At 35.6% G+C, this 25,413-nt stretch overlaps 1 protein-coding gene across 9 annotated transcripts in view; it reads right to left on the minus strand.

Moving 5' to 3' along the window:
* Positions 1-25,413, minus strand: part of FTO (FTO alpha-ketoglutarate dependent dioxygenase) — a 477,648-nt gene that overhangs the window by 278,628 nt on the left and 173,607 nt on the right. For all 9 annotated transcript variants that reach the window (XM_074211304.1, XM_074211303.1, XM_074211307.1 and 6 more), the window contains one exon: positions 420-563. In XM_074211304.1, coding sequence (XP_074067405.1) covers positions 420-563 — 144 coding nt within the window. The remainder of the gene's footprint in view (positions 1-419; positions 564-25,413) is intronic.

The raw sequence follows: 25,413 nt of genomic DNA on the forward strand, positions 1-25,413 counted from the left end.
GGATGACTAGTGAGGCCCAGGATGCAGTGGATTATGACCTTGGTGTCTTCAATTTTTGACCAAGTTCTAAGTGCTCCATAGCACTCACTTCAACCACCTTCAGGGTTACTGGAAAATCTGTCTGTACCTCTAGAAGTCTTCACATGCTTAGGATAGAGATGGTTTCCCAGGGTGTGAATGCTTAGCAAATTACAGTTTCTTGGAGCTTGAAGTGGAGGATTGAAGTGGACACCAAAGGTGGAGAAGTATCTCTTAAAAAGGGTTCTGCAGTACCTCATAGCAGGGGTGCTAATCCTCCTTAAACAAGACCATAAACTCCAGAAAAATCAAATAAAAATAAGAAACATATCGGAGACTTGATGTTGATTAAACTGATCCTAAAGTACCTGTATAAATCATTTCTCTTCCACCGTCCTTACCTCATTATGAATTTCCTCCCCCTGCCTGATAAATGATGACTCCAGAGATCTCAAATGCATAGTCCTGGGCTCCATGTCATCCTGTACATTCTGGAGTGCCAGCTGGCATTGTTTAAAAATATAATCCAAAGTCCCGACTGAGCACTGAAAGAGAAATGAAGTATCAGGATCAAGACAAGATCTGACCAAGTAACACTATGTCCTCTTTCTAACATTTCTACCTTTCTACTTACCATCCTGTATATACACAGGCTGGCTTCTGTGCCAGGAAGGCACTTGTTCCTTAACTCCATCTCTCAGAACCAGAAGGCTCTGCCATGGAAGCTTGACCTTTGGTGATATCATATACAGATGATATGTAGAAATATAAATATATAGCCCTAAGATGGCTCTAGAACTTCAATCACAAATCATCAACTATCTCTTGGATATTTTGAATTGGAAGTCTATAATCATTTCGAACTTAACATGTCTGATACAGCATTGTCTTTCTCCCCTCCCCAAACCTCTTCCCATTTCCAATCTTCTTATTAATATCCAGGTTAGTACCAACCTCCTAGGCACCTAGGCCCATAACCATGGTGCCATCCTTGTCTCTTCATACTCACTTATTTACCACACACATGCAACCAGTTATCAAATCTTAGCATTCTTATCTTCATAACATCTCTCATTTATTTCCCCTTCTCTCTATTCACATGGTCACTAACATAGTTTCAGGTCTTTATCACTTCTCACCTGATAACTTTGGGTTGGTCACTCTGCCTCCAGGACTCCCAATCTATATTTCACTCTGATGTCAAAGGCATCTAAGGCCTATGTCTATACATGCCATCCTCCTACTCAACATCCTCCAGTGGTTCCCTATTACCTTCAGGAGCTAATATAAAATCTGTGTCAACTAAAGACCTTCACAACCTGACCCCTTCCAATCTTTCCACTCATTTGATTTATTTCTTCCACATATTATAACCTACTTATACTGTCCTCCATACTCTTCCTCACCCTCAACACGCCATCTTCATGTTTTTTGCAGTGGTTGCGTCCTGTACCAGGAATGTTCTCCTTCCTCTCTTCTGCCTTCTGTTTTCTTTCAAGACTCAAATCTCACCTTCTCAGGAAGCTTTTTCTGGATATTGCTCTACCCTCCCTTCTCGAACCTTAGTCCCTCTACACTGTATATATTTTATGGGTCTATGTATGCAACAATACATTTGTATGTTAACTCCCTAATTAGAATGCAATTAATTAGAATCTTTTGAGGACTAGAGTCAAATATTTATTTTCCTTTGATTCTCCAAAAACCAACACATTATCTACCACATACTAGTGATTAATAAATGTTCCTTGGAAGTGCCACTTCCTATAATAAATCTATCCTCATTTTTCCCCAGTGATGTTTACAATATTGCCCTGCCCCTTCTAAATAACTTTGATATGCATATATTTGTATTTATTGGTCATCTGTACATGTTGATTCCACTAATAAAATGCAAATACCTTGAAGGCAGAGGACATTTCATTTTTGTAGAGTACCTACACAGGGCCTTGCTCTCTAAACATCTATCTTTTAGTTGACTGACCAAGGAGCTAAGGAATTAATACAGAATATATTTTTTAGGCTTTTATTTTTATTTCATGGTACATTAAATCTCATGGGAAGAGAAGATAACCGGATCAAACTAGTTTCTCAAGAGCATGTGAAACAGAAACACAGTGGTCAGAAAAGATCTTTGGCTTATATTGTCACAATCTGAAAAGATTTGAAAGGTTAATAAATACAGTGAATGGGAGGCAGTAATTCTATCTGAAAGCTACCCTGGGCTTACTTCAGTACCAATGCAGAGTCTCAGTGATGGCACTAGAGAAAGTATAGCAGTAAACACAAACCCAAGAGTCTATGTAGCAAGTACCCTGAATAGAATGGTACAATATCACCTAAGTTTCACGTAAAGAGGAGCTCAGAAGTTTGGGATCCTTTTCGATTTTTATATGAGTTCAGAAAAGAGGAAATGAACGTATGTGTACGAAAAATCCTGAAGCAAAGGAGGGTAAAGACAGCATGAATACTAAGACTGGTTTGCTTCCCTTCTGCATTGAACCCAAAGAGATAACAAATCCCCTACCATGAAGCAAGAGCAGTTTGGTAAAGTAAGCAGAAAACAAATTTGGTTACTGACCATTCATCTCAACCAGAATTTTCCAAGGGTCCTCTACTTCTCTCTTGGAAAAAGTATCCTAGGATATGAACCCAGAGTTTGAAGTGTGAAGATAAGTGATGTAGATGTATTAGACCCACAAGAAAAGTATTTCCCTTAATTATAATAAATATTTATTAATTATTCAATGAATATGCCAAACTACATTAGTCACTATATAATTACAAACAATGGATAAGATATGGATCTTGCCAAGAAACTTATAATCTAAATAACAAATAGTATCAAAGTGTTAACTCAAGACAGATAACTATCTGTTGCCTCTGTGTAAAATAGCAAAAACTTCTAAAAAAAAGCTCTTTCTCCACATGCCTAGGAAAAAAGTCATGTCCAAAAGAGGATGCCACCTGATCATACAAATATCTCCTTGTTTTAATAACATGACTTACTTTAATAAAAAGGAAAGTTATAAAATATTTCAAACATAAAGGAAAAGAACTTATCTAAAATATATTTTATTTCATTTTAATATTTGTAATTTAAACTAAATCTCTGGGAATAACCTTCAAGAATGACTGTTCTAGGTAGCTTACCCCTACAAGAACTAAAATTATATTATAAAGCATCAGTCATCAAAACTGTCTGGTATTGGCTAAGAAATAGAGTGTTGGATCAGTGGGGTAGACTAGGTGCAAAAGAGATAGCAGGAAATGATTATAGTACTCTCTTGTTTGATAAACCCAAAGAGTTCAGCTTCTGGAATAAAAACTCTCTCTTCAATAAAAACTGTTGGGAAAAATTGGAAGTTAGTATGGCTGAAACTTGGATTAGACCAATACCTCACATCCTATACCAAGATAAGATCCAAATGGAAACAGGATTTAGACATAAAAGACAATATTATAAGCAAACTAGGAGATCAAGGAATAGTTTACTTGTCATATCTCTTGAATGGGAAGCAGTTTATGACCAAGGAAGAGATGGAGAACACATCATTAAAGACAAACTAGTTAATTTTGATTCCATTAAATTAAAAAGCTTTTACACAGACAAAACTACTGTAACCAAGATCAAAACAAATGTAGTAAATTGGGAAACAATTTTTACAAATAGTATTTCTGACAAAGGTCTCATTTCTAAAATATATAGAGAGAACTGAGTCAAATTTTCAAAAAAAAAAAAGCCATTCCCCAAATGACAAATACAGAATTTGCAGAGACAATTTAAAGATGAGGAAATTGAAGCAATCCACAGTCATGTGAAAAACTGCTCTAAATCATTAGTGATAAGAGAAATGCAAATTTCTCTGAGGTATCACCTCATATCTCTCAGACTGGTCAATATGACCAGAAAGAACAATGATCAATGTTGGAAGGGATGTGGGAAATCTGGGACACTAAAACATTGTTGGTGGAGCTGTGAACTCATCCAGCCTTTCTGGAGAGCAGTTTGGAACTACACCCAAAGGGCAATAAAAATGTGCATACCCTTTGATCCTGCAATATGACTAACTGGGTCTACACCCTGAAGAGATGATGAAAAAGGATAAAAACATCAGTTGTACAAAAATATTCATAGCAGCTCTGTTTGTGGTAGCAAAAAATTAGGAAATTGAGTGAATGTCCATCAATTGGGGAATGACTGAACAAACTGTGGTATATGTATATTATGGAACACTATTGTTCTGTTAGAAACCAGAAGGATTGGAATTTCAGAGAAGCCTGGAAGGATTTGTGTGAACTGCTGCTAAGTGAGATGAGCAGAACCAGAAGATCATCGTACACCCTAACAGCTACATAGGGTTGATGATTAATGTTAATGGATTTGTTCAATTCATCAGTGCAACAATCAGGAGCAATTTTTAGCGTATCTGTGATGGAGAATACCATCTATATCCAAAGAAAGAATTGTGGAGTTTAAACAAAAACTGAAGACTATTACCTTTAATTTAAATTTAAAAGACAAAAAAAAGGTATCATGTAATTTTGCTATCATTCATATATATATATATATATATATATATATATATATATATATATATGTATGTATATATATATATATATATATATATATATATATATATATATACATATATATAGTGTCTGGTTCATACCACTAGCATTGAGTGCTTTAATAAGACATTTGCTCATCTATCTATGCTTAACAGTTATAATGATTAGCTTGTTTTAAGCCTAAAAACCATATAACAGCTTCTAATTCTTCAAGATTTCTTCTTTTGCTATCTGAGATAGTTAATGCTGAATAAAAAGTTAGGCTATACTAACAATATTTCCAAACTCCCAGTTAGGAAAATTTCTATTATCAGGATAGAGGTTGGATGCTCTGTCTTACTTTTACATTTCTGTCTATGTTCTTGTCTCTTTGTGGTTGAGACAAAAGTCAAGTTCTTGGGAAGAAAACTGTTTAGGCAAAGACAGACATAGAAAAGAGGAGAAAATGTAGACCCCTTCCTGAAACTTCTCTCAGTCCATGAGGAGTAATTACACATAGTCTTGCAATTTGAGATTCCTATAAGACTAGTCAACAACCCTCCCCAAGGTCTTCCTCTTTCTCCTTTCACTGGCTGCCTTGGGCTGCCAGGTTTTTCTGGCTCCACTCTGGTCACTGGTCCTCCCTCTCCACTGTTAGATTCTAGAAATCGCACCCTATTCCATGTAAGTTTCTTAGGGGAATGACCAGCCCTTCTCCTCACCTCCCCCAATTTCGAGCAGTCTAGTTGACTCTTTTAGTTCCCACCTACTGAGAGTAATTACTTTCAAGTGGTATGGGGCAATCAGCAATCAATTGACCACCACCCTTACAAATCTATCTAAACCTAAATGGACCAAAAAAAGACATAAAGTGGAAAGAGGCCAAGAGTTTTAAGTTTGAAATAGAAGCTCATCAACAGAGGAAAGGGAAGGAAAACAATCTTCTTGGGTCATTAACAGCAAGAATAGATGGATGGTGAGTGAATGAATGAATGAAAGCAAAATCATTAAGTGCTACCTACATTGTAGGCCACTAAGCCTTAAGGATACAATTAGAAAAACAGGCTTCCCTGTTAAATTCCATTATGTTTCAGAAGCAAGTCATACAGAACCTGAAGGAAGGAATAGCTTTCTAAAAAAACTTCAGTTAAAAAATAATCATGTTTGTCCTTCACTCTGGAAGACCATGACATCAGGGAGGTGATACTATGACAAATACAAGACTTGGATTTGAGTGAGGGGGTGAGTGGAATAAAGTCTGATATTTCTTCAGTAAAATATTATAGATTGCATTTGGTTAACTATGTGCCCCTCCTCCCCTGACAAAGCAAACTTCTGGGATATTGGTGAAGAGTCAACTGACCTCACTTTATCTGTTGATGTCCAGAGAATCATTCAATTCCTAGGGCTAAAGAGAAAATCTGGTTTTGGTTTGAATTTTTATGCTCTTTTCCCTAGGGTAGTTTTTGTGTTCAGATTGTAAGACCACATTCCTCATTAATGGGGGAGGGGGGGTTGTGTTAGAATAAATGTGATTCTTGGACCTTTTGCTTTTGCCTCAATCTCTCTAATTGTGGCCTGTTCCTTGAGAAACGAATAAAGCTTTCTCTTCATACCTTGAGAGATCCCCAAAATTTATTTAAGTGGCATTTGTCCCACACAGGGGGGCTGTGCTACCTCACTGGCCTCATACTTTCTCCTCCAGAGCCATCTGGGATCAGTGACCAGAAATGAGTCAGGACAACTGGAGTTGATTCTGGAAGCAAGACAATCAGGGTTAAGTGACTTACTCAAGGTCACACAACTAATAAATGGCAAGTGTCTAAGGCCAGATTTGAACTCCCATCCTCCTGACTCCAAGGCCAGTGCTCTATTCACTGAACAACCGAGCTGTCCCTGATTTACAATAAGAAATGATAGAGTTTAGATGACTTTTAGAAAAATGACTTCTGATAAAGAGTACAAGAAGATACTTGTCTGAAAACTTGATGGCCTAATGTGTAGGACTTAAGAGAAAAAGGGAAATCAAATAATAATAATTGTTTTCTTTCAAATTTCACAACCTGAAGACTTCAGAAAAATGAATTATCTTCTTTATATGTAAACAGAATAAATGCAACTGAATTCACAATATAAGAAAACAAATACTAAATTGGGTAAAAAATTATTTTAATAATTAAAAAATCATGCATACTCAGAGGGTCTCTTTAGCTATCTCCCCATGCAGACAGACTAGAGAATTGTCCTCTAGAAGAGTCATGATAAAGTTCCCTAGAGAAACATTGAGCTAGGTGCAGACATTCTGAAAAAGGGTCCTGATTAGCCAACTATGGGGAAGATAGGAGGCTTTTGGATCACAGTAGAGATATTCAATGGGGCTTGCCAGTTTCAACTTATTCCTCTAAGATGCATTGTGTATGCCTGCACTCCTTCAGTCCCAAGGCCCAAAGTAAACTAATACTGTAATAGGGAAAAACCATGGTCATCTCTCCTTGAAGCCACAAGGCCCAGAGAAACTTGCTTCAGTCCTAAGCCAGTGAATTTGTTCCTTTCCTTTCCAGGTGAAGAAACTGTCGTCTCCCATCTTGTGAGTTTTGAAAGATTGGGAGGGTAAGCTTTTGGGTTCTGCAGCTGGTCAGTTTGGCATCGACGTCTCAGCCCAGTAGTACCTGACTCAAAGTCTCAAATAGTAGGATACTTCAATTAAACAAAAAATATGGTTGCACTAATAACTATGTAGGAACTGAGCTAAGACTATGTTCTTAAGGTGAGGAGTGAGGAAGGGAGGCAGAAAAGGGGGAGGAATTCTGAACTTTGCTCTTGCCATATTTTCAAAGTAAATGTTCCTTTGTATAAGTCAATAGATATAAAGTATTTAAAGAGAAATGGGGATAAACAGTGCGGGCTCAAGTCAAAAGCAGTAGAGAAGAGACAACCCCAAAATCAGTGTACTCCAAAATTTGCCTCAGGGCAAAGTTTTGCTGATCTTTACTTGGTCTCCCCATAACAGCGAATCGGTATGTACCTACCTACCTCCCTCACCTTACAAGATGTAGAAGTCATCAATTCTGCCCAAGAAAGTCATGTAAATAGAAAATAAATAGAGGAAATAGGGTTGAAGAACAATACAATGGTGAGTAGAGGGAAAAGAGCTTCTAAGACCAAGGAGAAAGTACTAGAATTCAGCTCTGGTCAGTCCTCAATACATTAACCCAAGGAGACTGATAATGCCTAGGGGTTGGGGAGAAATAGGGGTGTTATGGTTTGTACTGTTCTGAAAGTAAAAGAGCCAAAGGCTAAGAAGAATGAAAATAAGATATAAATGCCTGTGTGTCCAAGGGCAGGACTAAAATACCAAAAAGGAAGGCCTAATTAAAAACCTACCTCACAAGCAGTTTCTTCAATTTATTAGTAAAATTGTGGAGGGAAGAAGTTAAGAAAGTAAAGGACAAAAACATAATAGGAAAAAACTATAGGGGTAGGAATAGGAGAGTCACACAAAGAGAGGAAAAAGCAATCGCTAAAGACTATTCTCTTGAAAGAGGGGAGAGTAAGAGATTGACTTTATAAAGAAGAAACAATTTTCTTGAGTAAAACCTCTCATTACTATACTCTGTTCCAGAAGGGGGTACAAATAAATACTCAAAGGCAGGAAATTCTCAGTGTTAGGGTAGAATATAGACTCAAAAAGCACAATAATCTGTCTAGAGGAGTAGAACACAACTGCACTAAGGAAAGAAGGTGGATTATTCTACTCCAAGAACAGATAGCCTTCTACAATATGATCCAGTCCCTATTCAGTATTAGTACCTTCATGAATCAATATTTCTAAGAGTAAGACACAGTAGAAAATATAGAGGATGAGCTAAGACCTATAAACACAATAACCTATTCAGTATTAGTACCTTTATGAATCAATATTTCTAAGAGTAAGACACAGTAGAAAATATAGAGGATGAGCTAAGACCTATAAACACAATAACAGAAATATAAGCAATGAAAGAATTCAATTTTTGGTACAATTTCAACAGCTTCTACCTCAGAAGGAAAACAAAGGAAAACAGAAAAGAAAAGGAAAGGCTGGCTATATAGCTCTTGAAGTAAAGAAGATTCAGAATAGATAAGAAGGAAAGAGAATAAGAACAAAAAAAAGAGAGAATTTGGAACTCAAAATTTGTTTAAACATTGTTTTTACATATATTGGGGGAAAAATACTAAATTAAAAAAATGAACTTATTTGGGGCACAGAGGAATAACAAATAAATGTTTCTTTTCAAAGCAATAACACTGAAAAAATATTTGCAGATCTTAACAATAATAATGGGAATTCCTGATTTCTATGAAGAGAACAAAAGACACAAACCTGAAAAAGATTAAAAAATGATATCCTGTAAAATGATAGGGTCAAAGAACAAATGATTAAAACAATTAATGAATGATTATGTGGAAAAAGAATAACATTCAAACAAAAGACAAAAAAATTTCTGTGAGACGTCTAAGGTAGTATAAGAGAGGAAAATAATATCTCTAAAAATATACATTAACAATTAAACAAAGATGTGAGATAGTTAGGTGCAGTAGATAGAGCACCAGTCTGTAGTCAGGAGTACCTAAGTTCAAATCTGACCTCAGATACGTGACACTAGTCAAGTCACTTAACCCCAAATGTCTCACACACACACATATACACACACAAACACACATACAATATGACTATACAATTTTAAAATGTTAAGAAATGGGAAAATGAGCAAACCTCCAAAATAAGACATCCCAAAAATTAGAAGAGAAAGAAATGAAATGGAAAATGAAATAACTACAGAAAAGATTTACAAAAATAAAATCTAATTCTTTGACAAATCAATAAACCTTAGAGTTAAAAAAAACAAACAGATGGCAATCAAATTACCTAAATTTAAAAAATTTTCAAAAAATTTAAAAAAATCACAAGAAATATACAAGAAGTGAAAAAGTTTTTATAACCTAATAGATAGAATTATTTGGTAGCAGGATAGAGCACCAGCCCTGGAGTCAGGAGGGCCTGAGTTCAAATCTAGAATCAGACACTTAACTGCCTAGCTGGGTAAACTTGGGAAAGACACTCCTTAAGCCCATTTTTTAAAAAAATTATTTATTTTTTTTAGAATTTTTGCAAGGCAGTGGGGTTAAATGGCTTGTCAAAGGCCACACAGCTAGGTAATTATTAAGTGTCTGAGGCCAAATTTGAACTCAGGTACTCCTGACTCCAAGGCGGGTGCTCTATCCACTACGCCACCTAGCTACCTCTTAAATACAATTTTTAAAGTAAGAATTATATGGTAGCAAAATCAAATGTTTTTAAATGGATGATTACCAACAAAAATATAAAAAATAGGACAGCTAGGTGGCACAGTGGATAGAGCACCGGCCCTGGAGTCAGGAGTACCTGAGTTCAAATCCGGTCTCAGACACTTAATAATTACCTAGCTGTGTGGTCTTCGGCAAGCCACTTAACCCCATTTGCCTTGCAAAAAGTTATATATATATATATGAAATAAAACATGAAATAAGGGATCTTAATCTTAAACTTTTAAATTGAACAATTATAAAGAAACTACAGGGGGAATAATGATCTAGATAATTTATGTATAAATGAACTCTATCAAATGGCAAAGAGTAACACGGTACTGTAAAAATTAATAAAAATGGAGAAAGAAAATATTCATCCAAAATACCACACACACACACACACACACACACACACACACACACGCACGCACACACACGCACACACACACACACAAATGGGTATATATGAAGAAAAATGACTATGGACAAATTTCACTTGTGAATTTTCATTCAAATTTTAAAATAAAATCCTAGAAAATACTACAATGTACCTGAAAAATTATCCATGAAAACCAATTCAGATTTATACTGTTTGTGGTTTAACATTGAGATAAACATGATTAATCATATTAAAAACTTTCAAACTCCCCAAAATGATGATTGTATCAAAACGTACAGACTCTGATCAAAACACTTTAACAAAGTGTAGCCCTAAATACCATAAAAAAGGAAAGACTATTTTAATATGAAAAAGTAAATATCTATAAGTGAAAGCTAGTATTATTTTCTTCTTAAAATATTTTTATCAATGTTTTTAAGTTGCCAGAATTTTTTTCCAGTTTCTCCCAACACAGAGAACAAATAATATTTTTACAGGAAAAAAAAATGGCAAAACTGATCAATACAAAACATGTACAATGCAACACTAATTTTTTATTTTTTATGGTATCCTTTACATTCATATTATACATTCATATTATTGTACTCAATATTTATATATTGAGTGAGGTTTTTTGCCAAGATTATTTCAATCATCTGATCATATAAATGTGTTGGGGTTTTTTTTTTTTTTTTTGGTTTTTGCAAGGCAATGGGGTTAAGTGGCTTGCCAAAGGTCACACAGCTAGGTAATTATTAAATGTCTGAGGCCGGATTTGAATTCAGGTCCTCCTGACTCCAGGGCCGGTGCTCTATCCACTGTAACACCTAGCTGTTCCATAAATTTATGTTTCTCTGAATGCATCATGTTTTTGTTTTTTTCAGCACAGTAATATTCTATTATATTCCTGAACTACATTTTTTTTAACAATTCCCAAGTGATAAGCTTCTTTTTTTGCTTCCATTTCTTAGCTACCACAAAATGGAGAAGCATTGTTTTCTCTCTTGTACATAATACTATTTGTTCCAATTATGTGTAAAGATACATTTTCAACTTTCATATTTGTAAATTTTTGTTACAATTTTTTCTTCTTTTCTCCCTTCCTCCCCAACCCAAGACAACAAGAAATATGACATAGCTTTTACCAGTAAAGTCAAGTTAATAATATTTCCATATTTGTTATGTTGTGAAAGAAGAATCAGAAGAAATGGGAAAAATCATGAGAAAGGAAAAATAAAAAATGAATTTTAAAAAAGTGAAAATAGTATGCTTTGATCTAAATCACAGTTCCTAGTTCTTTCTCTGGATGTGGATGACTTTTTCCATCACAAATCTTTTGGAATTGACTTTGATCACTGTTTTGCTGAGAAGAGCTAAATGTATCATAGTTGATCATGATACAAAGTTACTGTTAATTTGTACAATCTCCTGGTTCAACCAGTGTTTTCAATGAGGAACTTGTATAAGCTAGTTTAACAAAGTAAAGGTAAAACAAAGATGGCTCTTTTTTCTACTTTATTATATGAAATAGTTCTATAAATGCTAGCCATAACATTAAGCGATTAAAAATTTATTTGCAGAGGCAGAGCCAAGATGGCAACTTGAAGGAAGCATTTCCTGAAAAACTCCTTCCCCACCCCCAACTCCCAAAGCTGTCAAACTATGACTCTAGTCAAAATTTAGAGGGGCAGAGGTTCCACAAGAAAGGTGTATTTCACCAGTACCGGGAGTTGGAAAAATGCCCCGGCTACAGTGCAATGCAACCCAGCCCAGCCTAGGGATCACTTGGGAGCACCTTGAAGTGGTAGTAAGAGAAATCTGCTACAACAGAACGAGTGTGGAGTGAGGAGCACTGGCCACAGAACCTGCAGTGAGAATTGGGGGAAAACAGCCTGCACCTTCAGAGCACAGCCCACAGATGGTAGGGGGGTCAGGGGAGACTGCAGAAATCTCTCTGCTCTCCCTGGGGCAGGACTGCTGTTTGAGCACTCTCAGATCCAGGTTGCAGTCTGGGCTCCAGGGCAGAGAGGAGTGCCTGTGGTTATCTACATATCAAAACACAGGCAAGAGAGCATAAGACCTTGGAGGAATAAAGGTTCCAGTGGGGTGTCCCCCCCAAAAAACCTCAAAGCCTTGAAAGTTCTGTAAATTAGGCTTGGGCTGAGGAAATGAGTAAACAACAACAACAAAAAAGAAGAATCTGACCATAGAAAATTACTTTGGTCCCATGGAAGATCAAAAAACATACTCAGATGACAACAAAATTGAAGCTTCCATATTCAAAACCTCCAAGAGAAAGAGAAAATTCACTCAGACTATGGATGAACTCAAAAAATACTTTGAAAAGCAATTAAGGAGGGGTGGTGTAGTGGCATAGTGGATAAAGCACTGGCCTTGGAGTCAGGAGTACCTGGGTTCAAATCCGGTCTCAGACACTTAATAATTACCTAGCTGTGTGGCCTTAGGCAAGCCACTTAACCCTGTTTGCCTTACAAAAAAACCTAAAAAAAAAAAACACAGAAAAGCAATTAAGGGAGGTGGAGGAAAAATTGGGAGAACAAGAGTGATGCAGAAAAATCATGAAAACCAAATCAGCAGTTTGGTGAAAGAAATACAAAAAATACTGAATAAAATAATATGTTTAGACCAAATGGAAAAAGCAAAACAAAAGGAAAATGAGGAGAAGAATGCCTTAAAAAGCAGAATTGGCCAGCTGGAAAAGGATATAAAAATGTTCTCTGAAGAAAATAACTCCTTCAAATGCAGAATGGAACTAGAGGAAGCTGATGACTTTGCAAGAAATCAGGAAGAAATAAAACTCTTCCAAAAAAAGCCAAAAATTGGAATAAAATGTTAAATAACTCATTGGAAAAACAACCAACCACAAAAATAGAACCAGAAGAAATAATTTAAAAATTATTGGGCTACTTGAAAGTCACAACCAGGAAAGGAGCCTAGACTTCATTTTTCAAGAAATAATACATCAAAATTGCCCTGAGATCCTAGAAGCAAAGGGTAAAATAGAAATTGAGGGAATTTACCAGTCACCTCCTGAAAGAGATCCTAAAAGAAAACTTCTAGGAATATTATAGTCAAATTCCAAAACTCCCAAGTCAAAGAGAAAATACTAAATGGTTCCAAAAACAAACAATTCAGCTACTGTGGCTCTACAGTCAGGATTACACAAGATCTGGCAGCATCTACATTAAGGGCTCATAGGGATTGGAAGATATTCTGGAAGGCAAAAGATCTTGATTTACAACTGAGAATCAACTACCCAGCAAAACTAAACATCGTCTTTCAGGGGAAAAGATGGACTTTCAATGAAACAGGGGACTTTCCTACTGAAACAACCAAGGCTGAACAGAAAATTTGACCTTCAAGTACAGGAATCTGGTGAACCACAGAGGGGGTGGATGAGAAGGACTAACTATGAGGAACTTAATGATATTGAACTGTTTCTATTCTAGCATGGGAAGAAGATATTGATAACTCATATGAACTTTCTTATTGCTAAGAGCTTTTAGAAGGAGTATATATAGATAGGGTACAGAAAGAAGATGAATATAATGGTATGATATAGTAAAAAGATGGAATCAATAGGTGATAATGGGAAGTACTGGGAGGAAGTGAAAGGAGAAGAAGAAGGAGCTAAGATATTTCACATAAGAGTAAACAAAAAGCTTTTTCAATGGAGTGGAATGGGGGAAGGTGATGTTAGTAAGCCTTCATTCTCATCAGAAATGGCTCAGAGGGGAGGCTAGGTGGCTCAATAGATAGAGCACCAGCCCTGGAGTCAGGAGTAACTGAATTCAAATCCGGCCTCACACTTCATAAATGCCTAGCTGTGTGGCCTTGGGCAAGCCACTTACCACCAATGCCTTGCAAAAACAAAAACAAAAAAGGCTCAGAGAGGAAATAACATACACATTTAATAAGGTATAGAAATCATCTTACCCTAGAGAAAAATGAGAAGAAAGGGATGGGATAAGGGGGAATGGGGGAGGGAAGGGGGGGAATAGGTGATAGAAGAAAGGGAAGATTGTGGGAGCGGTTACTCAGATACTACACACTTTTGGACAGTGACAGGAAAAAAATGAGAGAGAAAACAGAATAAATGAGAGTGGGGAGTAATAGAATGGAAGTAAATACAGCTAGTAATATCAACTGTGGAAAAAATATTGAAGCAACTTCTCTGATGGACTATGATAAAGAAGGCAACTCACCCCAGAGACAGAGCCATCCGAATCTGAACACACACTGAAGTACATTTTTTTCTCTTTCTCACTATTCTTGAGTTTTCTCATCTTCTTGGGGGGGGGGGGGGGCTATGTTTACTCTTATAACAAAATTATTCGAATAATATAAAATGAATAAACCAAAATTTTTTTTTAAAAAATCTCAATTTATCAAAAATTCCCAATAAAGAAAGGATAATAGCAAAAAAAATTATTTGCAGCTAAAATAATAGTTTACTTAGAATGCCCACAAAATCAGCAAAGAATCAAACTGAATAAATTGGTAACACTGATAAAGTAGCAAAATACATAAAAACTACAGAAGTCATTAGTATTTTTATATGATGATAAAAACACTACAAGATGAAGTAATAGAAATGAAAAGGTCATTAAAGTAAGTTTAAAATGCAAAAAAATTCAGGAACCAATCTATCAAGGCATATTCAATTCATATAAGTATTCTATAAAATATTGTATAAAGAAGTAAAAAAAATCATAACACACCAAAGAATAGTAATTTCTCAAGGTTGAAACGTCACTATAAATAAAAATATTGACATTAATTAAATAATTTTTAAGATTAATCCTATGTTAACCAAATTATCAAGGAGTATTTTGTAAAGCCAGGCAACATAAATAAAAATTTATTTAGAGGAATAAAAAGTCTAGAATCTTAAAGGAAATAATGAAAAAAGTAGGAAAGAAGGGGAAATTATATTCCACAGATCAAATCATACTATAAAGCAAAAATCATCAAAAATATATCAAAACTATTTGGTACTAATAAAAAAGCAGAAAAGTAGATCAATGAAGAAATAGATAACAAGAATAAAAAATGAATTCAATATCTAAATGTTCAAATGAAAATAACATCATTTACATGGGAGAGATGCAGACACAAAAAAAAATTGGAGGTTGGGTGGGAGAAATACTGAATTTGAAATAGGATACAAAGAGTCAATCTAACAATTATAGACATTACAGAAAAGCATTACTTAAAAAAAACTGTAAATACCATACTCTTCAGAAATCATTCAGAAAAAAATATCAAGAAATATTGTAAACAGATGGCATAATTCAGATTAGAGAATCCATAGAACAGGTACTCAAAGAAACCTAGAATTTAAATTACTAAGAAACACTGCAGTCAGATTTCAGACATATAACATCAAAGAATAAATTATGCAATGAGAAAGGAAAAAATTCTCCAATTTCCAAAGAGAAACAATCACAAAAGTACAGAATTACTCTATGATTATAAGAAACCAAAGGAAGAACTGGAATATGATATTCCAAAGAGTAAAGCACAACATCTGACACCTTAAAACAAATTCTTCATAGCTGAGCTAAAACCCAATGACAACAGATTAATTTTTGGTAAAAGGGAAGTTTGAATTATTTTTTCTAAAATATACCTATATGAATAATGTATTATATTTTCAAAATGAACAAATAGCAAAAAGCTATATACAACAAGTAATGAACAATTAAGAAATAACTTTTTTTTTTCATGTGGTTAGGGTAGGCCAAGAAAATGAATCTGGGATACAAGGGTATTTAAAAAAAACACTTGTCCTGATCAGGATTTTCTTCATTTCAAAAGTTCACTAAAAGTTTTTTTTTAATTGAAAAGTAAAAGCTTTTATTGATCAGGTAAAAAGAATATTGATAGCTTAGTGAATCAAAAGCTTAAAAGTTATAATGGGAAAATCAGGAAAATAGATTAATACCAGGAATTGATATTTAAGAATGAAAAATCTCAATTTTTCATTAATAAAATCTACAATATATATAGGATAGCATGATACAAAAAAAAAAATAACTCTAGAAATGAGGTAGGAAAGAGTGACTTAGGAGGCCCATATAAGACCTAGCCAAGATTTGAGGAGAAAGGTAGACAAGAGATTTTCAAGTTTGTTCCCTTATGTCTAGGGTGACAGGAGTGTAAGGATGGACTATTGAAGAGCAAAATACAGAGGCAGAAATAGGATTTCAGTATAGCCAGTAATAAGGGCTTGATAATTAAACCAGGGAAAGAAAATAGAGAAATAAGACAATAAATATCCCCAATAAATATCAGCTTGTAACTTTTAAATAAAACATTAGTAAGAGGCTATAGGGGTGGCTAGGTGGCACAGTGTATAAAGCACCAGCCTTGGAGTCAGGAGTACCTGGGTTCAAATCTGGTCTCAGATGCTTAATAATTACCTAACTGCCACACAGTTAGGGCAAGCCACTTAACCCCATTTTCCTTGCAAAAAGCTAAAAAAAAAGGCTATAGCAATATACAAAAAAATTTATATAAACCATGATTAGATTAGATTTATGCCAGGAATCCTTGGTAGGTTCAATATTAGATTCAATCAATATATTAGATGACATCTAGCTACTATTATCTATATGATGATATGAATAGACAATAAAACACAATATCTATACATACAGAAAATATTTGATAAATATATAAAATATAACAGTTTAAAATTATATTATAAAACAAATATATATATTATATATATTTCCTTTCAATGATATTCTATCTAAAGCTAAAAGTCAGTCTTCCATATAATAGAGAAAAATCAGAGGCCCTTCCAGTACAATCTGCGATATGAGAACTCCACTGAAGATAACTCCAAAATACATATCTGTGATACAGAAAATTTCTTAACAATATAACTACAAAACACTTGTCAAAAATAGACACTGTTTGGACTTCTGACCAAGATGGCGGAGAGAAGACAGGCACAGTTCTAAAGTCTCCTGATCTTTCCCCATCTATCATATGAAACAAACCTCTAAAAAGAAATCCAACCCACAAAACCCAGAAAGAAAAGCCAGGAAAAAGAACATCTACCTCAGGATTTTTCTCCCTCAGCAGCACAGGACTAATTCCAGCAGGTGAGTCTGGGCTCAGAGGGCAGTTTAGCCCTGGATCAGCCAGATTAGCGGCTGAATCGGAGCCAGAAGTCTGAGGGCCCGAGAGTCGGACCTGCTGGATCAGCAGTGGGGCTAGAAAGCAGGGACTTGAGTCAACTAGGGAGCAGGGGAGCACTGACCCTCTGGAGCTTGCCAACAGGGCTGGGGGGAGAGCTCTGGTGTAGGATATCTGTGGACACACCATCCCTGGGCTCCTCTCCTCTGAGTCCACACCTACATTGCTGCTGAGGCCTCTTCCCACAACAAACAATAGCAGACTACTTCTGCCTCAGGCACAGGTGTGTGAGCAGAAGAACCAGCCCAGCTGACAATCAAGAGAGGAATGACCTCAGGACAGGGCAAAGCCCACCATTGATTGAAGGCAAAAGTACTCTTTAGCTCCAACTCCTCCCTTCAAGCTAAGGAAAAAGGCCTCAATCAAGGTCACAGACACTCCAGAGAAAGCAACCAACACCTCCTACTGGCCAGCCAGAGACACTGCACTCAGTAAGTAAACCCTCTAGAGATACCCAGCGCCTGTGTACCAGCCCCTCCCCAACTCAAGGTCTTAGCAAAATGAAGAAGGGTCAACAGAAAGGTGGAGCCATAGAAAAATTCTTGGAAGAGAATGACCCTAACTCAGAGAGACCTAGAACCTCTGAGGAGAAAACGACTTGGTCTTCAACACAGAAAGACTTCTTTGAAGAAATAAGGAAGGAGTTTAAAAATCAACTGGAAAATTTGGGAGAGACAATTAATACCGTGCAACAAGAAAACAAATCCTTAAAAAATACAATTGGACAAATACAAAATGAGAATAAATCTCTCAGATCATCAATTGGACAAATACAAAATGAGAATAATTCTCTCAGATCCTCAACTGGGCAAATACAAAAAGAAAATAATTCTCAAAAAACATCAATTGGTCAAATGGAAAGCTCTTTCAAAAGTAGAATGGACCAATTGGAAAAGGAGTTGCAAAAGGTTAATGAAGAAAACTCCTCTCTTAAAAAAATAAAAGAATGGAGTCTGCAGAAACTAATGACTCAATGAGACAGCAAGAGCCAGTTAAACAAAAACCAAAAAATAGAAAAAATAGAAGAAAATGTAAAATACTTCATCAGCAAAACCAGTGACCTTGAGAATAGGTCGAGGAGGGGCAACATGAAAATTATTGGACTTCCTGAGAACATTGAAGAGGAAAAAAACCTAGACTTAATATTACAGGATCTAGTGATGGAAAACTGCCCTGATATCAAGGAACCAGAGGGCAAAGTAGGTATTGAACGAATACATGGTTCCCCACCAGAAAAAGACCCTAAAATGAAAACACCAAGGAATGTTGTGGCCAAATTCCAGAACTGTCAGATAAAAGAGAAAATCCTACAAGCAGCCGGAAAGAAACAATTTAAATATCAAGGAGCCACAGTAAGGATCACTCAGGAGCTGGCGGCATCAACATTAAGGGATCTAAGGGCCTGGAATGAGATATTTCGAAGAGCAAGGGAGCTTGGAATGCAGCCAAGAATCTACTATCCCACAAAGCTGAGCCTTCTCTTCCAGGGGAAAAAGATGAACATTTAACGAAATGGAAGAATTCCAAAAATTCTGATGAAATGACCAGAGCTAAATAGAAAATTTGGTCATCAAACAGGAGGTTCAAGAGACACATGAAAAGGTAAAAAAAAAAAAAAGGTGGGGGACGGTTAAAAAAATGTTATCCAATAAGTTGAAACTGGCTATATTCCAGCATGGGGGAAAAGATTCTCATAAATCTTGAGAATTGTAACTCTAACAGAGAGAATACACCTAGCCAGAAATGATGGACATTCATGACCTATCCATGAGACTGCTATCCAATGGGATGTAACTGGCTTTAACCCCACTTGGGAGAAAGACTGTAATAACTCTCAAGAATTTTAACTCTATTAGACATAATGTGCATAGCTAGAAGTGACAGATCCTCAGAATTTTCTATGACTCAGAGAGAATGATCTAAAAAAGCAATGCTTCCTTAAAAGGGGGGGGGATAGGAAATAGACTGGAGGAGGGAGGGGATTGAAGGGGGTAAATCTCATTACACTAAGAGGTACAAAATACCTATGGTAATATTGGGGAAGAAGGGACAAGATAAGAAACACCTGAACCTGAATCTTCTTCTCATCAGACTTGGCTTAAAGTCAACTTACACATACTCAGTTAACTTAAAAAAAATCTAACCTTTCAAGGATTAAAAGGGGAAAAGGGGAGGGGGGACGGAGAAAGGGAGGGGGATTGGGAAAAAAGGGGAACTAACAAAAGAAAGGGAAGGGAAAAGGGAAAAAGAAAGGGGAGGGGTGATATAGGAGGGTAAACACACAGAAGGGGGTGGTATTCAGAAACAAAATACTAGGGAATATGGATAAAGGGAGGGGGAAGGGGAAAATACAAACAGAGGGAAGAAAGTATGGAGGGCAATAAAGAATTAGTAATCATAACCTTGAATGTGAATGGGATGAACTCTCCCTTAAAACATAAGTGAATAGAAGAGTAGATTAAAAACCAGAATCCTACAATATGCTGCTTACAAGAAACTCATTTGAAGAAGAGAGATACACATACAGTAAAGGTAAAAGGTTGGAGCAAAATATATTTTGCTTCAGCTGAAGTAAAAAAAAAACAGGGGTAGCAATCCTTATCTCAGACAAAGCAGCAGCAAAAATACATAGCATTAAAAGAGATAAGGAAGGAAACTTTATCCTCCTAAAAGGTACCATAGACAATAAAGCTATTTCAATACTGAATATATATGCACCCAATGGGACAGCATCCAGATTCTTAGAGGAGAAGCTGAAAGAACTACAGGAAGATATAGAGAGCAAAACTCTACTAGTAGGAGACCTCAACCTCCCACTCTCAGATCTAGATAACTCCAATCATAAAATAAACAAGAAAGAAGTTAAGGAGGTAAATGAATTGTTAGAAAAACTAGATATGGTAGACTTATGGAGGAAATTGAATGGGGATAGAAAGGAATATATATACCTTTTTCTCTGCAGTACATGGAACTTATACAAAAATTGAGCATATAATAGGGCATAAAAACCTAATGATCAACTGCAGAAATAGTGAATACATCTTTCTCAGATCATAATGCAATAGAAGTCATATGCAATATTGGGCCAAGGAGATACAGACCCAGAACCAACTGGAAACTGAATAACCTCATTTTAAAAAATGAGTGGACCAAAAAACAAATTATAGAAAGAATTAACCATTTTATCCTAGATATTGATAATTATGAAACAACATACCAAAACCTATGGGATTCACTCAAAGCTGCTCTCAGGGGATATATTATAGCTTTAAATGCTTACATGAATAAATTGGAGAAAGGGGAAATCAATGAACTAAACATACAACAAAAAATTATAGAAAGAACAAATTAAAAATCTCCAATTAAATACCAAATAAGAAATTCTAAAAATCAAAGGAGAAATTAATAAAAGCAAAAGCAAAAAAATATTGAATTAATAAATAAAGCCAAAAGCTGGTACTATGAAAAAACAAATAAAATTGATAAACCCATAGTCAATTTGATTAAAAAAAGAAGAAGACCAAATTGCTAGTATCATATATGAAAAAGGTGAATTCACCACCAATGAGAAGGAAATTAAATTAATAATCCAAAATTATTTTGCCCAACTCTATGCTAATAAATTTGATAATCTAAGTGAAATGGATGCTTACAAAAATATAAATTGGCCAGGTTAAATGAAGAGGATATTAAATACCTAAGCAACCCTATCTTAGAAAAAGAAATTCAACAAGCCATCACTGAACTTCCCAAGAAAAAATCTCCAGGGCCTGATGGATTCACAAGTGAATTCTACCCAACATTTAAGGAACAACTGGTTCCAATTCTATATCAACTCTTTGGAAAAATAGGGAAAGATGGAACTCTGCCTAACTCTTTCTATGACACCAATATGGTGCTGTTACCTAAACCAGGAATAGTTAAAACAGAGAAAGAAAATTATAGACCTATCTCCCTGCTGAATATAGATGCAAAAATCTTAAATAAAATCTTAGCAAAACGATTGCAACAAGTTATGACTAGGATAATACATTATGATCAAGTAGGATTTATCCCAGGAATGCAGGGTTGGTTCAATATTAGGAAAACTGTTAGTATACTCAGTTACGTCAACAACAAACCTATCAAAAATTATTTGATAATATCAATAGATGCTGAAAAAGCTTTTGACAAAATACAGCATCCATTCCTACTAAAAACACTAGAGAGTATAGGAAAAAATGGACTGTTCCTTAGAATAATTAGCAATAGCTATCTGAAACCATCAACATGCATTATATTCAATGGGGAGAGGCTAGAGGCATTCCCAATAAGATCAGTGGTGAAACAAGGGTGCCCATTATCACCACTACTATTCAATACTGTATTAGAAATGTTAGCTTCAGCAATTAGAGAAGAAAAAGAAATTGAAGGAATTATAATTGGGAAGGAAGAGACAAAACTCTTACTCTTTGCAGATGACATGATGGTCTACCTAGAGAATCCCAAGAAATCATCCAGAAAAATACTGGAAACAATTAGCAATTTAACAAAGTTGCAAGTTATAAACTAAACCCTCATAAATCTTCAACTTTTCTATATATGCCTAGCAAGATACAGCAGGAAGAGCTAGAAAGAGAAAACCCATTCAAAGTAAGCTCAGACAATATAAAATACCTGTAAGGCAGACTCAGAAACTTTTTGAAAACAATTATAAAACATTTCTCACACAAATTAAATCAGATTTAAATAACTGGGCAAATATCAACTGCTCATGGATAGGCAGAGCTAATATAATAAAAATGACACTTCTACCAAAACTAAAACTACCTGTTTAGTGCCCTACCAATCAAAATTCCAAAAAAATTACTTTAATGAGTTAGAAAAAAATGTAAGTAAATTTCATATGGAGAAATAAAAAGTCAAGAATTTCCAGGAGCTTAATGAAAAAAAGTGCAAAAGAAGTTGGCTTAGCCGTACCTGATCTAAAATTATATTATAAAGCATCAGTCATCAAAACTGTTTGGTACTGGCTAAGAAATAGTGGTATGCCACTAGGTGCAAAAGGAGGAGATGATTATAGTAATCTGCTGTTTGATAAACCCAAAGAGTTCAGCTATTGGGATAAAAACTCCCTCTTTGATAAAAACTGCTGGGATAACTGGAAGTTAGTATGGAAGAAACTTAGATTAGACCAACACCTAACACCCTTTACCAAGATAAGATCCAAATGGTTACAGGATTTAGACATAAAAAATAATACTATAAGCAAATTGGAAGATCAAGAACTAGTTTACCTGTCAGATCTATGGAAAGGGGAGCAGTTTATGACTAAGGAAAAGTTGGAGAACATCACCAAAAACCAACTAGATGATTTTGATTACATTAAATTAAAAAGCTTTTGCACATATAAAACCACTGTAACCAAGATCAAAAGAAATGTAGTAAATTGGGAAACAATCTTTACAACTAATGATTCTGACAAAGAACTCATTTCTAAAATATACAGAGAACTGAGTTATATTTTTAAAACAAAAAGCCATTCCCCAATTGACAAATGGTCAAAGGATATCCAAAAGCAACTTACAGATAAGAAGATCAAAGAAATCCATAGCCATATGAAAAATTGCTCTAAATCCTTAAATATTAGAGAAATGCAAATTAAAGCTTCTCTGAGGTACCACCTCACACCTCTCAAATTGGTCAATATGACTAGAAAGGATAATGATCATTTTTGGAAGGGTTGTGGGAAATCTGGGACACTATTACACTGTTGGTGGAGCTGTGAACTCATGCAACCTTTCTGGAGAGCTATTTGGAACTACGCCCAAAAGGGCAACAAAAATATTCATACCCTTTGACCCAGCAATACCACTACTTGGTCTATACCCTGCAGAGATGATGAAAAAGGGTAAAAACATCACTTGTACAAAAATATTTATGCCAGCCCTGTTTGTGGTGGCAAAGAATTGGAAATCAAGTAAATGTCTGTCAATTGGGGAATGGCTTGGGAAACTGTGGTATATGTATGTCATGGAACACTATTGTTCTATTAGAAACCAGGAGGGACTGGATTTCAGGGAAGCCTTGAGGGATTTGCATGAATTGATGCTGAGTGAGATGAGCAGAACCAGAAAAACACTGTATACCCTAACAGCAACATGGGGGTGATGTTCAGCCCTGAAGGACTCGCTCATTCCATCAGTGCAACAATCGGGAACAATTTGGGGCTGTCTGCAAAGGAGAGTGCCATCTGTATCCAGATAAAGAGCCGTGGAGTTTGAATAAAGTTCAAGGACTATTCCCTTTAATTTAGAAAAAAAACAAATATCTTATTGTCTGATCTTGTTACCTCTTAGACTTGTCTCTTCCTTAAGGATATGATTTATCTCTCATCACACTCAATTTGGATCAATATACAACATGAAAACAAAGTAAAGACTGACAGATTGCTTTCCCTGGTGGGGAGGGAAGTAAGATTGGGGGGAAAATTGTAAAACTCAAATAATATCTTTAATAAAAAAATTTTTAAAAAAAATAGACTGTTTCTAGAAATGACCAGAGAAGACAAAGATCTACTTAATCTTGACTTTGACCATAGTATTCCTAAAAACTGTCACAAATACATTCTCTTTGACTTCTAAAAGGGTAATTACATGCTGAAGTCATTATTGAGCCCGGACCAGGACAATCAATCAAAGAACAAGGATAATTCTAAGAACTAGAAAGACACCTCTATATCCTGTTCTTCCATTCCTGGCAATGGATCTGGGACTAAATTGAAGATGAGGCAAAATATAACATTCATAACCTAAGTCCAAATAGCTAGTCATGCAAGCTCAAGACTATAAGTGATCCTAAATGAAAATGATCTTTATAAGGACACTCCAGTGAGTGGCAGAGTTATTAATTGTTCCCTCTCTTCTTGGAAGTAATGTAGAGTGAAGCAGAACCAAGAAAATGTGTAATGACTACAACAATGTGAAAGAAAAGATCACTAAAAGGAATTTTGTCTCCAAGTAATAAAAAAAAATTATCATCCTGGAAAAGAAATAATGATATATTGACATATACTTCCTATCTCATGGAAGATTTACACACACACACACACACACACACACACACACACACGTGTGTGTGTGTGTGTGTGTGTGTGTGTGTATCTATTATCAGAACTGGTGTCCAAATCAGATGTCTTTGTCATATTGGAGAGTTCAGTTTGGAGGGGGTAAGGTGGAAAATAACTGATGTAAAGTCAGAAAGCATCAATAAAACTTAATCAAAAGAGTAATAGAAATTTAAAAAAAAACTCATAAAGAAGACTAACATATGGTGATGGGTAGATCCTCTATGGAGGTGAGCCACAAAATTGTACAGGATGAGGAGCAGACAGATTAAGCTGCTAAGAGTGTACCTACCTTAAGAGCATCATAGATTTACTGAAATAATGATCTGCTTCATCTCTATTTCCACACATGAAAACCAGAGTATTCACTATTTGTAGCCTTTGGCACTCTAGCTCCCTTCAAGAACCAGTCTGGTCTGCTGACCTTCAGTTCATGTTCCATGTCTCAAGGGCCCTGGCTTTTCTAAAGGTGAAAGAATTGAGCAAGGAGGTGGGGATAAGAGTATAACAAGGGAGAATTCCTTGTCAAAACAACAAATGCCTCTTCAAATTAACATTCCAATGCCTAGAGGCCTGACTGAAAAGTTGAGGAAAATGCAAATTTAGCAAACAGAGCTAAAACATGCAGGAGCACAAACACTTCCATTCTATTCTGGCCAACCAGGTCTTGCCCTTGACTGCTGAACAAATTACAAAATGACATCCTTGCCACACAGAACCTCCTAAATAGCCACTTCTGGCTCCAGCCTTTTACAATAATTTGGCCTCAAGGTATCACACCACTGCATTTTCTACAGCATCC

This window comes from Macrotis lagotis, chromosome 1 (genome assembly GCF_037893015.1).
Source record: "Macrotis lagotis isolate mMagLag1 chromosome 1, bilby.v1.9.chrom.fasta, whole genome shotgun sequence".
NCBI classification, from domain to species: Eukaryota; Metazoa; Chordata; class Mammalia; order Peramelemorphia; family Peramelidae; genus Macrotis; species Macrotis lagotis.